Here is a 15,298-nt window from a genome sequence, read left to right on the forward strand (position 1 = left end):
TTTACTTTCCTGTCTGGCAAAACCTTGAATCCGTCTGCATGGAAAATAATGTCATATGTTAAAGATTTTGTTGATGTTCTTACCAAACCGAAGTAGAAACATAAAACGCAGAAAGGTCAAAGTTCTCCTCTCCTGTTATTTGTCTTTCTAAATGTTCACACTGAAAGCAATCGGTGTCAAAGGAGAAAATCTTCCATTAAGTAAGTGTCCAAACACAGAATGCAAACAAGTCAAAAGAACAAACATTAGTCACTTTTTACAGTGTTTGTTTCATCAGGTACGCTGTGTTATGTGTTACTATTTGACTATTAAACATAATCAAATATTGAATAAATATGAACTGAGTAAATAATTGATTTGATCAAATTGTGATTTGAAGACAGCTGCTCAGACCAGCAGCAGTCCGGATCCGTTAAAACAAGACGAGACTTTACAGAACCAGTCTGCACTGCAAAAACACAAAGTATTACCAGCCGAATTCATCCAGTTTTCAGTGCAGAGATCTTGGCACAAAACTAATTCACATGTTACTTTTAGCAAGATACAGAGGAGCTTGTTTTAAGTTGATAATTCCTTAATGTTGATGAAATATGAGTTCAGCTGGCAAGTTATTTCACTTTTAACTTGGGAAAAATGTCTTGATCTAAGATTGACAAAAAAAAAAAAAGAAAACAAGGAGAAAACAGAAATTTTGAATCCCAAAAATAAAAACTCAAATATTTGAGATTAATCTCAAACGTATTGTAGGAAAATAACCTGGACATTTCAGGTTTTTTCTAGAAAATATGAGTTTAACCTAAAAAGATTTTCTTGCCAATTTGGGGCTCAAAACGACTCAATACCCAAACGACTGGGTTTCAGTGTAAAAGTTTTCCTCGTTTTTTTCCTTTTTCTATCTACGGTGGCCCTGATAGTTTCAATATCCAAAGTGAAACCAGATAAACGTCTCATTAAGTGGGTGAATTTCCTCCGTTAACCCTGCAGGAGCTCATCGCGGCCGGGACCAAACTCTGTGAAGGAGAACAGAACCTCCTTTTCTCTCCTAAATGTAACTTTTTACTCTCTCAGAAAGGCGCTGTGGTGTCGGCTGAGTGTTTGCCCACACCAGCTCAGTGGGGATTACTCTCCGTTTGTTCACGGCAACGCTGCACCAATGTCAAGCAGCCCCCCAGAAAACCTTGGACTCCGGCCCGTGTGAATTTTAAGTGACCCGTTTCCTCCACTTGTGTTTCCCAACACATCTTTCCGCTCTTTCCTCCTTTATTTGAAGGAACGTTCACATATCAAAGAGCCTCCTTTCACTCTCTGTGAGGCCCAGGAACAATATTTCTTGTTCCTTCGGGACGATCCCGCCCACTGTCACCTCGGACCTCTATATATGCAGAAGCCTGCAGAACGGACCTGTTGATAAGAACCTGGAGTGAAGACAAGCCCGACCATGCGGTGTAAAGTCCTCGTCTTCGTTGTGCTCCTGGCTCTTGTAAAGCCTGGTGAGTATTGTGTGTTGTAGCACTCACAGGCCTGCATGGATAATCCTGCGCTTAATCTGCGGGTTTCCAGTTCAAACTGGACGTTTGTAAGAGTTTAACAGAGTTTTACTTCCTGTTTTCACTCTCAGAGAGAATTGATGCTTTGGAATATTGTGATCATGCAACATTAAAGTGGTTCATATTCAAGCATAATGATAATAAAGTAGAAAAATTTAGATTTATTTGTTAAAATTATATTAATTTAATGCATACACTGCAAAATCACCAAATCTTACCAAGTATTATTGGCCTATTTTCTAGTCCAAATATTTTAATGCTCTTCAAATAAGACAAACTAACTTAAAAGTAGCTTTTGTTTTAAGTCAATAATTTCTTAATATCGATGATAAATTACTAGTTTTATTGGCAGAATATTTCACTGATAACAATTTTCCCATGTTGTAAGTTAATTTATCTGCCAAATCAAATCATTTTTTCTGACACATTTCAGCAACAATTTAGTTCAAAGTTTTTTACGTCATAAGAACACAAAAATCAACAAATCAACCATCACTTTTTCATCAATATTAAGCAATTATTTACTTAACACAAACCTCTATATCTTGCTGAAAAATTACTTTTCTGACAGTTTGTCTTATTTTAAGTGAACTAAAATATTTGCTCTAGAAACTAGACCAAAGTTACTTGCTATAGGTTTGTGTTTTTGCAGTGTATCAGCACTGACATTGCAGTTTTTGCAACAAGTACTGCCATTATTTATTTCTTTATGAGTTGATTCTGACAAGGAAGTGGGAAAAATTACAAAAAAGCATAAAAAGAATCAAAATAAGGCACCGTAACAATGTTTTATAGGACTTTATGTTACTTTTTATCCACATGTTCCCTGGTGAAACAGGATGTCTGCTGTGTTTTTATGAAATGATTGTCTCCTGTCGCCGTCTCTTCCTGCTGCAGGATGAGTAGAACTTTAAAAACTGAATTATTTCAATAAAAATATAGTTTTTTAAAAATCATCTTCACTAAAATAGAACAATATAACTGCTGTTATTGGAAATCCTAGCAACGGTGTGCAAAATAAACAGTGACTTTCTTTAGCTGAAACAAAAATTAATAAAAATACAAGTTTTAATCTGACAAAAGTTGTTCAACAAAAAAATATCCTACATGAAGAAATAATTAAAAATTTTAAAAATTCAAAATGAGACCAGATGAAGACCCAACTTTATCCTGCACTGCAAAAAATATAAATCTTAACAAGTATTTTAGTCTAGTTTCTAGTTCAGATACATTATTACAGCAGTAATTTTCCTTGAAGAACAAAAGGCTTTTCTGTCCTACCATCACAAACATTAACATATAGAGTTTTTTGCAGAATACTACTTGGACTTTAACTAGGTCAAATGCCTGGGGTCACTAGGTAACGGGTCCCACTGGAACGAGAACTTTTTCCATCGATATTAAGGAGTTATTTACTTTAATCAGTTTTGATAAAAAGGTTTCCGGTAAGTTACTTTGGCCTTATTTCACGTCTAAGATATTTACACTGCAATCTAGAACAAAACTACTTCATAAGATTTTGTGTTTTTGCAGTGTGCCATTTTAAAAAAAAAAGTGATTCTCCAGACGGAAATATTACCAACTATTTCTGATCTGGTTTCTACGGTAAATAGAAACTAGAGGGTATTAAATATCTCAGTGAAATAAGACCAAACTAACTTACAAGTAACTTTTCAGCAAGAAAATAAGAGCTTATTTTAACTCAAAAATTCCTTATAGTGATGAAAAAGTTCTAGTTCCACTTGCAGATTATTTCACTTCTAAGATGAGGAAATATCTTGCAGTAGGTAAAGTAATCTGTAAGTGGAACTCCTACATTTTCATGAAGCTTTATTGACTGAAGCTAAAAAAGTTCCCAGTTGTGCCTCAGTGTGGAAAATAACTTTTTCAACATGACTGATTGCAGCAGTCATGTTCTACTTCACCTTATTTGCACTTATAAGCAACAAAAGGCATCATTCAGTCACTCTGCTGGAGGAGAAACATAAACACTTCAGTGTGGAAGGTTTGTGTAACTTGGTGTCGTATCTGCATGCAAGTATTATGCAGGTTACTAATTAAGCTGATTAGACGACTTTATATTTTCACCGATTCATTGAAAGTGGGTTTTACTGCGATTACTGATTTACCTTTAGAGAGGAAAAGAATGAAACTAAAACACTAGAGTCTGGAATCGAGCAATAAATAAAATAAAAACCAGCCTCTTTGTGTAAAGTCCAGGTTCCAACACTGATTTGATTTAAAAAGTGTTTGTTTAAATTTGATGTTGCTTTCAAATGCACACAGGATTTTTCATTCCAGGAAGAAAATTAAATAATTTCTTGTGAGTTTTGTATTATTTTTCTTTTTCTTTTCATCATCTTAGTTTATTATCATTTTTGCACAGCACTTTGTTGCAGTTTTAAACCTGTTTTTAAAGGGCTATATAAATAAATTTGACGTTGACAAGGACTACACTGTGTCAGTTGGACAAAATATATTTAATTTAAATCACTTTAAATTGGTTTTATGTAATATTGTGACTTTATGGATTTTTTTCCCCTCCACTCAATTTTCCATTAGCATTCTCAGATACTACAGTCAACCATTTAAGTAACGACCTACTTTTTTATTGGCTTTATGTAATATTGTAACTTGATGGAACTTTTTCCTCCCAATCATCTTTCCACTAACATACCCAGATACTTACCCTACTTGCAGATACTTCATTTTCTTGTTTATTGTTTTATGTAATATTCAAGTTTTCAGATGAACTGAATTTTTGTATTTCATTGCCTCCAAGTTATAACAAAATGAACAACTTAACTGCATCGCTCTGTGAACTTATCAACATGAGTTTTTTGTTTTGAATGAACTTCACTGGGATGTGTTTGTGTTTGCTCCGCTTGCAGCGTCTGCTGATGAAATCGAGGCGAACCCGAACACAAATGCGACGCTCCCCTGCAGCTTCTCCCCGCCGGGAGGCAAACTGGACGTTTCTCTGATCAGAGTCGACTGGACGAGAGAAAACTCGACTGTCGCCTCCTTCGATGGAGCAGAAGAAGAAATAAAGGGAGGATTCGGCTGGGATCCCTCCAATTTCACCAACGGGGATTTTTCCATCTCCATCCTCAGCGCCAGCTTCAGTCTGCAGGGGATTTATAAATGCACGGTTCGCTACAACGCCACAGACCTGCTCTCTACAAATGTTACATTTAGTATCTTAGGTATGTTATACTTTAGCTGTTTCTAATGGATTCAAGCAAAAACTCAAAGTCTGCAACGGCGCACTAGAGACATTGTGATTAGAAAAAAAGGGGTACATTCCTGCCAAAAAAGATCATAAATTTTGAAACAATCTCAGAAATTTTCTAGAAAAATATAGGAATTTTCTGAGCTACAAAGTAAAAATCTGAAAGTTTGAGATAAACCTCAGACTTTCAAACAACGTGGAAATTTCTGAGTTTCAAATATCAAAAATTTGCTAGAAATAACTCAGAAATTTTTTTGAATTAATCTCAGAAAATTTCTAGAAAAATCTTGGAAATTTTTGGGCTCAAAAAGTCAAAAAGTTATGAGAAATAACTCAGAAATTTTGAAATTAATCTCAGAAATTTTTCATGAAAAACTAGGAAATTTCTGAGCTCCTAAAGTTGAAAATTTGTGAAAAAAAACCCTGAAAGTTTTAGATTCATTTAACATATTTTCCAAAAGAAAAAAAAACAAACTTTTCTATCCTACCAAAATGTCGACTTTTGGGAAATGTTTTAACTTTTTGACAGAAATTTACTCTTTTTTTTCCATGTAGGATGCCCCTGACAAAAGAAAATTTCTGCTGCCTTTCTCTATTGTTTCCGCTCTGTAGCGCCCCCTTCAGTCTCGGTGCCTCAGAAGTGGGTTGTGTTAGAAAAAGAGAGCCAGCTTGAGTGCCATGCCACAGGCTTCTACCCGCCGCCAGTGTTTTTCTCCTGGACCAGAGAAGAAGAAGTGATCCAGCCGGCCCTGCGGCTGGAAGGCGAGCCGAGTCCAGATGGATTCTACACGGCTGTGAACAATCTGACCTTTTACCCTTCCAAAGAGGACCAGAACGTGACCTTCAGCTGCCAGGTGTCACACAGAGGCAGCGCTAAAGAGCTGGACTTCCGGCTCAGTGTCACCCGTGAGTTTGTTTTCAACAGAAAAATCCTGCAGCATGAAAATCTCAGCATGACAGAGTATTTGGGTCACTGTACAGTTTCATTCCTGATCCGAAAAATCAAAATCAAAGATTTGCTAGAAAAACACAGAAATTTTTAGATTAATCTCAGACATTTTATAGAGTATGTAAATAATTTCAGAGCTCCAAAAGTTAAAAATTTGGTCAGAAAAAAGAAAAGAAAACTTTGAAATTTCTGAGTGATTTGAAAAGTTAAGACTTTCATAAGAAAAAGAAAAAGTTTTTAGTTTCAGAAGCAAAAAAAAATACTTTTGGAAAATTTCTCAAGTTGGAAAGTTGAAATTTTCAAAAGTTGAAATTTGTCAACATTAAGAGATTTTCAGGTTTTTCCTAGATTTTTTGATTTGTTTTTTTATTTGTTTTTAGGTTAATCAAAATTCCTAGAAGATTTTACTTTTTAAACTCAAACCTTTTTTATTTTTTAGATTAATCTAAAACTATACGTGTTTATGGACTTTTAGAGCTCAGAACTTTGTTTCTTGTTTTTTCTGGAAAGTTTTTGAGATAATTCTCAAATTTGTTAGTTTTTTGCCTTTTGTTTTTAACCCACAATAGCTTTAACACGCCGCTGCATCTCATTACATTCATTTGAATCTGAGAATTATTGTTTTTTGTTTTCTCAGATCTCCCTTCTGTCAGATTATCCGTCGTTCAGACTCGCTCCACCAACGCTCCTCTGACTCTTTACTGCGACGTGGAGAGTTTCTACCCAGAGAACGTATCCGTGTCCTGGTTCCAGAACGGCTCGGCGCTCCCGGAGCCCCCGGCCACGGATCAGAACCCGGGTCGGACCTACAGCACCAGGCGCTATTTCACGTTGAGCCCCGAGCAGAGGCGGAGGCGCGGCACGGTGGAGTGTGCAGTGAACCAGCCGGGGCTGGTGGATCCGACCAGAACGTCTGCAGAGCTGGACAAACTGGACCCTCTGGGTAAAACCACATGCTGGTCTGCACTGCAAAAACACAAAGTCTTACCAAGTCGCATTAGTCTGGTTCTAACTGCAAATATCTTAGTACTCTTGAAATAAGATAAAAATAACTTACAAGTAACTTTTCAGGAAAATATAGCAGCTTGTTTTGAGTAAATATTTCTTATAAGAAAACAAGTTTTCTATTTTCACAGGTTACTGACTTAAGCTTCTGAAAAGTTACTCTGAATCCACTTTTCTCTTATTTCAAGTGTTCTGAGATATTTGCACGAGAAACTAGACAAAATATTTGCCAAGATTTTGTGTTTTTGCAGTGTAGGAAAACTTTCTATTTTTGTGGACTCTGTTTCAGACAATATGTCTCATATTTTCACAAAACTGGGATTTTATTGACATGATCTATTTGATTTTATTTGTGTTTCCTGCAAACACAAAACATATTTTTTTTATTTAACCCAAAAAACGTTTTTAAAAATGTGTTAGATTTTTTTTTATTTTATTTTCTGAGAATCTCTGAGCTTGGAAATGCTCTCTGATCTGCAGCATCCAGATTAGATAAAATACCTTCTTCTGGTATCTTGACCTGCTTGAAATGTGGATTTTTTAAAGCGTATTTTTGTTCCTTCTGTTTTTGTTCTTCTTCATTAAGTTTTTCCTTTTTTCCCTCTGCCAGATGACGCTCCTGTATTGACGAAGTCAGCCAAAGCGTCTGTGGCCATGATGTGCATCTCTATTGTGTTGGTCTTCCTGCTTTGCTTCGGCTTTTCCTGGAGGAGGAGAGACGGTGAGTCAGAACCTGAGACACAGAAACTTTACAGGGAATCTGTTGCTCAAAAAGATCATTTTTCAGTTTTTTGTTCTTTCATTTGTGTCTCTACTGCTTCCAAAAACGGCCCAAGTACTTAATAAAAAAATCCAGCCATTTTATTGGCAATAACAAAATGTTTTTTTGTTCCAAAAAAATATTGAAAAACCTCCTGATTGTTAAGTCATATTCTACTGTGCCATTACCTAGCAACCCCCACGAAGCCCAAGCTTAAACTTTTAAACTTTTTTCATATTTTCATTAATCTCAACCAAAAATAATTTGTAAGATTTTCTGTTTTTGCAGTGTAGGAAGAGATCTGATCTTTTATATATATATATATATATATATATATATATATATATATATATATATATATATATATATATATATATATATATATATATATAAAACATTTCTATCAATCAATTAGTCGAGTTTATTTTTGACTGATTCAGCAACAAGGCTCTTCACAGTGCTTTACATAATAAAAATAATTGAAGCGTCACATTTTGTCTGCTGCTGTTGTTACACATGAGAATGTTGATTACTGTAATGTTTCAGGATTGGTTTCAGTCTGGATTTAAAGTGTTTCAGCTGTTTTGCAGTTTTCTGGAATTTTTTATCCAGTTTTGTGGTGCATAATAAAATTACTTAATTGTGCTATAATAATCAAGTAATTATTATATGGCTCTAAAACGCATAATAAAATTATTTTGGCTCTCATTGCAAAACGTTTGGACACCATTGGGTGAGAGGTCACATTTACGAGAAGGCCAGATGAAGGAACCGTTCTTTTTTTTCTAACGCTCTCATTTCCTCCGCCTCGCCTGCCACAGAGAAACAGAAGTCGCTCGTTGTGTCAGGAATCATCCTGCCGCCGCGCATCATCGAAGGCCAAAAGGGGCGGGTGAGCGTGAGCATCGAGGGCCGGCGCGTGGACCGGGTCCAGACCAGGTGGTTCCTCAACGACACCGCCATCAACGACACCTCTCTCACAGGTTGGGACTCTTCAGACGCAGCAGGTTCCATCACACTGAGCTGATCTTGGATCGAATGACAGCAATAAATTAGTTTTTTTCTTAATGTAAATACAGGAAAAGTTAAAAATAAATTAAAAAATGAAGCAAAATGTTGTGCATTTTAGATTGTTGACAAGGAAAAGGACGAGTGCAGGTCAAAAGGTTAATCTGGGATCCTAGAGAGAAGAAATATCAGATCATTTTTGCATCATCCAACTCTGCAAACGGTTTAGTTTCTACTGCAAATATCTTAGTACACGTGAAATAAGACAAAACTAACTTCAAGTAACTTTTCAGCAAATTATAGGAGCTTGTTTCAAGTTCATTAGTATTGATTAAAAACTACTAGCTATAAGAGAAATAATCTGTCAGTGCAACAAGACATTTCACCCATATTGTGAGTTAAAATGTCTTGTTCCACAGGCAGATAATTTCATTTGCAGATCATAATTTTGAGGAATTATTTACTTAAAACAAGCTCCTATTTATTGAAGAAAAGTTTCTTGTAAGTTAGTTTAGTCTTATTTCAAGTGAATTAAGATGAGACGGAGTATAAGTACGACATTTAGAAAATAAGAAATAAAATGAAATTACGTGGAAGTCAGTCCATAAAATTATAAAGTCATAATTTAATAAACTTGGACAAGAATAAAACTGTAACAATACGAGAATAAAGTCATGGAAAGTTTAACTTTATTCTTGTAATATTTTATACTATTTTTCTCATATTATTACTTTATTCTTGCGGTTTTATAATTTTGTTCCTTTATTTTATTGTATTTTATCAGTACAGCCCTGCGTCATATATTTGCACCAGAAACTGTTGCACTGTAACAACTTTTAAATTAAATAAGTGATGGTGAAATATTTGCACATCTAACTTGTGATGTTTTCTCATCAACGTCTCCATAATCCTCCCGCCTGACAACATTACATGCAATAGGAACTTCCAGGTCTAACTTTAACTGCCTTTCCACTCCCCTAACCACCATCCACCTGCCCTTCGGTCTAACTCTCACCTGCCCAGCTTCAGAGAAAGGGCCTCTGCTGACGCCCAGAGGCGAGATGGGGTACTACAAGCTGCACACGCAGGGGCCGGTCCACTCCTGCGGGAAGGGGACCCAGCAGCTGGTTTCTGCTCTCACCTTCATCCCCCGGATTCCTCTTCACAAGGGCGCCGTGTTTAAATGCCAGGTGTCCTACGTGGGCAAGGACAAGATTGTGGAGGAAAGAGTGTCGGAGAGGTTTACCATCCTCTGTAAGAAAGCCTTTTTTTTCTCTTCAGATACGTTTAATTTTGTTTTTATAATCTGTTTGTATCAATGCTTCTTTCTTATGCAGCTGCCCCAGAGGTGTCTGAAATACAGCTGGCAGAGACAGAAAATAATCCAGACGTCATCAACATGACAGTGCGGGCGACGCATTTCCATCCGGATGTCATCACCTTCCGCTGGTTCTGTCAGGGCGGGGAGCTCAGCCCCGTGGCGTCCAAGGCCTCTTCGTCGCCTCGGCCGAACTCGGAGGGCTTCTTCTCCGCCTTCAGTCAGTGCAAACTTCCCCGCCGCGAGGTGGAGAAGGGCGCCACCAAGGTGTGGGTGAGCGTGCACCACGTCGCCCTGAAGCAACCAATCACCCGCGAGACTAGAGGTGCCCACAACAGACAACGAGCTGCGTTTCCGTTTACCAAAAACTGAAGTTACGTGAAAAAAAAAACGTGCTTAATACAAACTCGCTTCTTTTGACTAAATTCATGTAAAGAGTTTTGTGCTGAAATGAGTTGGTTTTTCAACAGTATCAAAAGACTTTTTTCACATCACATCAATCGTGTGACCAACAACCGAATGTTACTACTGCAGGAAATGACAAAGAAGACGACAGGAAGTGATACAAGGATGATGGATGGTTTTGTTTTTTCAGTTGGTTGTCATTCAAATATGTTGAATCTGTAGCTCTTGTGGGAAATCCCCCAAAACGCCTCTTCTATTGTCCTGATAAGTTACTTCCAAGTTAATTTTCTCTTATTTCAAGAGTGCTAAGATATTTAGTGTTAGTGCCACGCTTAGAAAAAAAAATACCAGAATAGTGTCATAAAATTACAACTTTGTTCTAGTGATATTGGGAATTTATTCTTGAAATATTAGGACTTTATTCTCATCATATTATTATTTTTTTAGCATGGCCCTTCCTAATTAGACACCAACGTCTCCTCTGATTATAAATATTTCTCATGTAGCTGTTTACATCCATTGCTGCCATAGTTTTTAGTGGCTTATTGCCTGAACAAACTTGTTCACCTGTGATTTTAATTTCATTTTTTATTTAATGGACACGCAGCAATTGCAAAATTATGTTATTTTCGGCATCGACAGAATATTGACAAAGTTTTCACAGATTCGTAATGGAAACGCAGCTACTAAAAAGAAAGTTTACTTGTAACATTCGTCACATTCCTGCAACGTTTATTTCTCTCAGGCTTCATCAGAAGGCCGATCGTGTCCGACGTCGCCAGCTTCACTCAGGCCTCGGATCGGAGCGTCACTCTGGGATGTGAGATCACAGATTTCTACCCTCCGAACATTTCAGTCACGTGGCTGAAGCTTGGAGATGGAGAGGAGGATGACAGGGAAGAGGAGGTGATAGACGGAGGAGAGCTGTGGGGCCCCATCCAATCTGAGCCCAGACTCTTCAGGGCCACAGCGACTCTGAAGCGAAAGCAGCTCCTGCAGGAGAAAAGGGACAGAGGAGGCGGCGTTACCTGCAGAGTGCAGCACTGCTCCCTGAAGGAGCCGATAGAGAGACACTGGAGAAACGGAGACAATGGTGGGAAATATTAACATTTACAGTTATTAATGTGTGTCAATGCATTTAACAAATGTGACCAAATCCGTATGTCATCACTGCCGTCTGAATTCAACGATGGAGTTTTAGAACCAAACTAAGAAAAATAAAAAAAAAACTAATTAAATTGAAAGTTGTGTGGGAACAAAGTCCTAGTATTATGAGAATAAACTCTTATGAGCAACAAATTATCAGTAATATGAGAATTATTGTGAGAATCAAACTGTAATATTATGACTGTTCTAATACTACAACTTTATATTATCACTTCTTTTCATAGTCACATTTTTGTCATAATTTTATTTATTTGATCATTTGATCATAAATACTTTATTAATCCCAAAGGAAAATTAAATGTTGTAACTCATATTATTTAAAAGTTTTTCAGAGTTATTGTAGTTAGTGATGACTGCTGGCTCAACGTTTGACCACTTCAGCTCCGCCGACCGTTCCGCCGTCGATTTCCGTCTGTTGGAGCAGCGAAGGCGTCGGCGTGTTCTCCGTCCTGCTGAGGGGAGGTCACCCGAAGGCCAAGCTGCTCTGGGCGGCGGGGGGTCCCACCTTCTCTCCGCTGGTGTCCAGCGAGTCGGAGGAGATCGGAGACGACGGACAGAGAGAGCTGAGAAGCGTCTGCGCCCTGGAGAGGTCCGCGAACCCGCCCAGAACCCCGGACAGACCGGAGCGACTCAACAATGGCCGCGCAATAAGTGAATGTTTTTATTTTTTTATTTATTTAGTTATTTTATTTTTGCCTGGATCACTTTTGGGAAGACTTGGGCTAATATTTCAGGATTTGATTATTTTTTTATACTCATAAAAAAGCTTACCTGCTTATTTTCATCAGAGTGATTTTGCTCGAGACTCTTCTGTGAAATTTCTGGATATTCGACCCACTGTGTAAAACATTCACCAAACATAAACCTGCAGTTTTCATAAGGTTTATAACTTATGAAACTTTAATTGTGTTATTATGAATATAATTTTCATCCTGTTTGTTTATTTGGATTCTAATTCCCCATTGACAAATAATGACTCGCATCATAAATCATTATTGCAAGTACATAAATACAGACCACTTTCTATAATAAAGTAATTCAGCAATATTGCAAATACAGCATATTTTCATAAATGTACAGTTATTCTCTATAGTGCAGTGTAAAATAAAGGGCTCTTTCCTTTTTGACCTTTAAGATATCAAAAGTTCAACATAATTTTATTTTGTGGTCCATCTGATTATGTAATTTTAAAATATGAAATAATTGATGTTTTGATCAGTTACTCAGTAACTGAGTCGCATTTTGCCAAATACTTTTTTCCTCTTGAGTAATTTCTTGTACGGCTACTTTTTACTCTGACTTGAGTAAAAATATGTTGAAGTGGTTCTACGTTTATTAAAAATATATGTTAGGAAAAGTCTATATGACCCTTGAACTTTTACACATTTGGCCACAAACATGTTTCACCTCCTGAAGTGACCAAGTTGCAGCTTCACTCCATTCAAATTTACGATATTATCGCATTTTGCATAATAAATATTTAATTTATTATTTAGAAAAAGGAATTGAGTTATTTGTTTATTTGCATTTTTTAATGTTTTTCTAATATTAAATATGAAAAAAGGGGTTAAACAACAAAATCTGTAGTATGTGCTAATTTTTGATCTGATGAATAATCAATAGATTAAGATTTAAATCCCTTCTGGGATGTAATTCCTTCCTCTTCCAGAAACAAAAACGGCGGTCACTGACCCCGACGCTGAAGGCATAGAATACATAGATGAGACGCTGGACAGAGAGAAGGACGGGTACAAGGAGACGATATCCGAGTCGGAGGAGGACAAACGGGACAGCAATGAGGAAATGGAGGGCGCCGCCGCCACCGCGCTTCACATCAACAAAGTCAACCTGAGGACGGGTCTGAAAGACGGCGAGAGGGAACGTTTGAGAGTGTGTGTGGAGATCACACACCCGGCACTCAGGATTCCTGTTTATCGGACGTGGACAGGTGAGACCCTCAGTAAATGCTTCTCATTTAAAGGGGCAGTAAAAATTACTTTTTTCAGTTTTACGTCATATTATGATATTATTCTCTCATCAAAAACATTCCTGGAGTGTTGCCTTGATTTTTCCCCTAGTCCACCCAGGCTGTTCAAAACGCCTGGGTGGACCTAGCTCCGCCTTCGAGGCGTAGCTCCTCCCCCACTTAGCTCCTTCAGACTAGCCGGCAGCAATTAGCAAACACCAGGTGGAGCTGCTCATCTGTTGTGGTATTTCTCTGGTGAAAGCATTTAAAGGGTTAACAGAGGAGTTCCTGAAGGCGGAGCTTCAGAAAGAGCAGCAGTTCTTAAAGAGACAGAGGCCCAATTATTGACTGAAAACAAACTTCTTTATCTTGCTGAAAAGTGAGTTTTAGGTCAGTTTTGTCTTATTTCAATTGTATTAAGATATTTGCACTAGAAACTACACCAAAAGTAGTTGGATTAAGATTTTGTGTTTTTGCTGTGGCTGAACCATTACAATGAAGCAAAATTTTATTCATTTTAACTCCACTTTTAAACATTAAACCATAATAACGTGAAACTTTTCCTCTAACAGATAAACGTTTCTCAAATGAAGAAATGTTGCTTCTTAGATAAAATATTGACCAGTTAGGAAAGAAACTCCCACACTCAACAGGAAGTTTGCTCATCTGAGTGTTTTTCTCTTTCAGAGCCCAATGAGGAAATTTCATCCTCCGCATGAAGAAGATCCACAACTTTGCTTCCTTATTTCACGTCCCTTCTAATCTATCTAATGTGGTGCATTTATCCCTAAAGCTTAACAAAAATTACAACATTCGGCTGCATCTCACATGTTTCCGCTGTTAGACGAGGGTCTATTTATATCTCTAGTCTTTTGTCTTTCACTCTAAACTTTATTTGTTTTTCCCACAAAAGTTCCTATTTTTGTATGAATAAGCTGACAATAAAATAAAAACTAAATCCTGTGTTTTGTCGTTTCTGGTGTTTAAAGTCGGAGCCGTTATGATTACCTGCCAAGATTAGTTCTTGTTTCAAAATGTACTTCTGTTTTTTTAATGCTCTGACCACAGGAACTGCTCAGTACTGTGTGTCTCGGTGCTGCAGAGATGTGGCGTCCTTATTTACAAATCTAAGTCACATTAATCACTTTTTGCACTATTTTAATAAATGCCACTCAGTTCTGCAGGACTGTGTTTATAAATTCTGTATTACAACATTTTGGTGTAAGCTGTACTTTCGAAAGCCATGAAGCAATAACTCATGAGGCAGTGGACTAGAAACAGGAAGTGGTTTCTGGTATTAAGGCACATTGAAGATTTAACCAGAGTCGTTTAAACCTCCAAAGATTGCTTTTACATATCAATCGTGATCAACTAAATGTCACTTTTCTGACAAGAAAAGCCCTTTAACAAACTAATTTCTATAAAGTAGAGATAAAGCATAAATATTCACCCCTTCAGTTTGTTCCACTTCTAAACAAGTTGGTTTGGATGTTTTATTGTTTCATTACTTTTACTATTTAATTATGACCAACAAACTGTAACGTTTTTGCCAAATATATTATATTATATCTTTTAATGAAAATGTTTTTTTCAATATGTTTACATACAGTATGTTTAAATAGAGAAGGAGACAAAGTTGCAGTAGAGCAAAATGCTCGGCCTCAATCTGGGCACTCTGACTGTTAAGTGCTCGTTAGAAAGACAGGAAGTGATGCTCAGATGTTAGCTGCACTTTTTATCCAATCAATCAAAAATTGATTGATTTAATGCAGAAGATTATGTTGCAGTTTAAACAGATGAAACAGTAACAGCAATAAAATGATAATGGATAAAACGCAGTGGGCTCAAAGCAGTTATATTTAGCATAATTCTGTTTTAGTTTTAGTTTTTTATGTCTGTATGAAACACTGAGTAATACACCTCCCCTCCCCCACGTGTTGC

At 37.1% G+C, this 15,298-nt stretch overlaps 1 protein-coding gene across 2 annotated transcripts; it reads left to right on the forward strand.

Annotated features, from left to right (window-relative positions):
* The first annotated feature begins 1,302 nt into the window (after positions 1-1,302).
* On the forward strand, positions 1,303-14,321 carry si:ch211-180a12.2 (uncharacterized). 2 transcript variants are annotated; one of them, XM_055058071.1, is made up of 12 exons: positions 1,303-1,490; positions 4,439-4,753; positions 5,392-5,685; positions 6,366-6,671; positions 7,344-7,454; positions 8,315-8,476; positions 9,441-9,755; positions 9,839-10,144; positions 10,970-11,317; positions 11,773-12,042; positions 13,061-13,339; positions 14,045-14,321. In XM_055058071.1, exons 1-12 carry the CDS (start codon positions 1,439-1,441, stop codon positions 14,074-14,076), a joined length of 2,790 nt encoding a protein of 929 aa, XP_054914046.1. In that variant the 5' UTR covers positions 1,303-1,438; the 3' UTR covers positions 14,077-14,321. The 2 variants fall into 2 exon arrangements, with proteins under 2 accessions (XP_054914046.1, XP_054914048.1); XM_055058073.1 differs by having other exon boundaries at positions 1,304-1,490; positions 9,525-9,755.
* The last annotated feature ends 977 nt before the right edge of the window (positions 14,322-15,298 follow it).

The sequence above is a fragment of the Poeciliopsis prolifica genome, unplaced genomic scaffold (assembly GCF_027474105.1).
Source record: "Poeciliopsis prolifica strain line A6 unplaced genomic scaffold, Auburn_PproV2 SCAFFOLD049, whole genome shotgun sequence".
Lineage (NCBI taxonomy): Eukaryota > Metazoa > Chordata > Actinopteri > Cyprinodontiformes > Poeciliidae > Poeciliopsis > Poeciliopsis prolifica.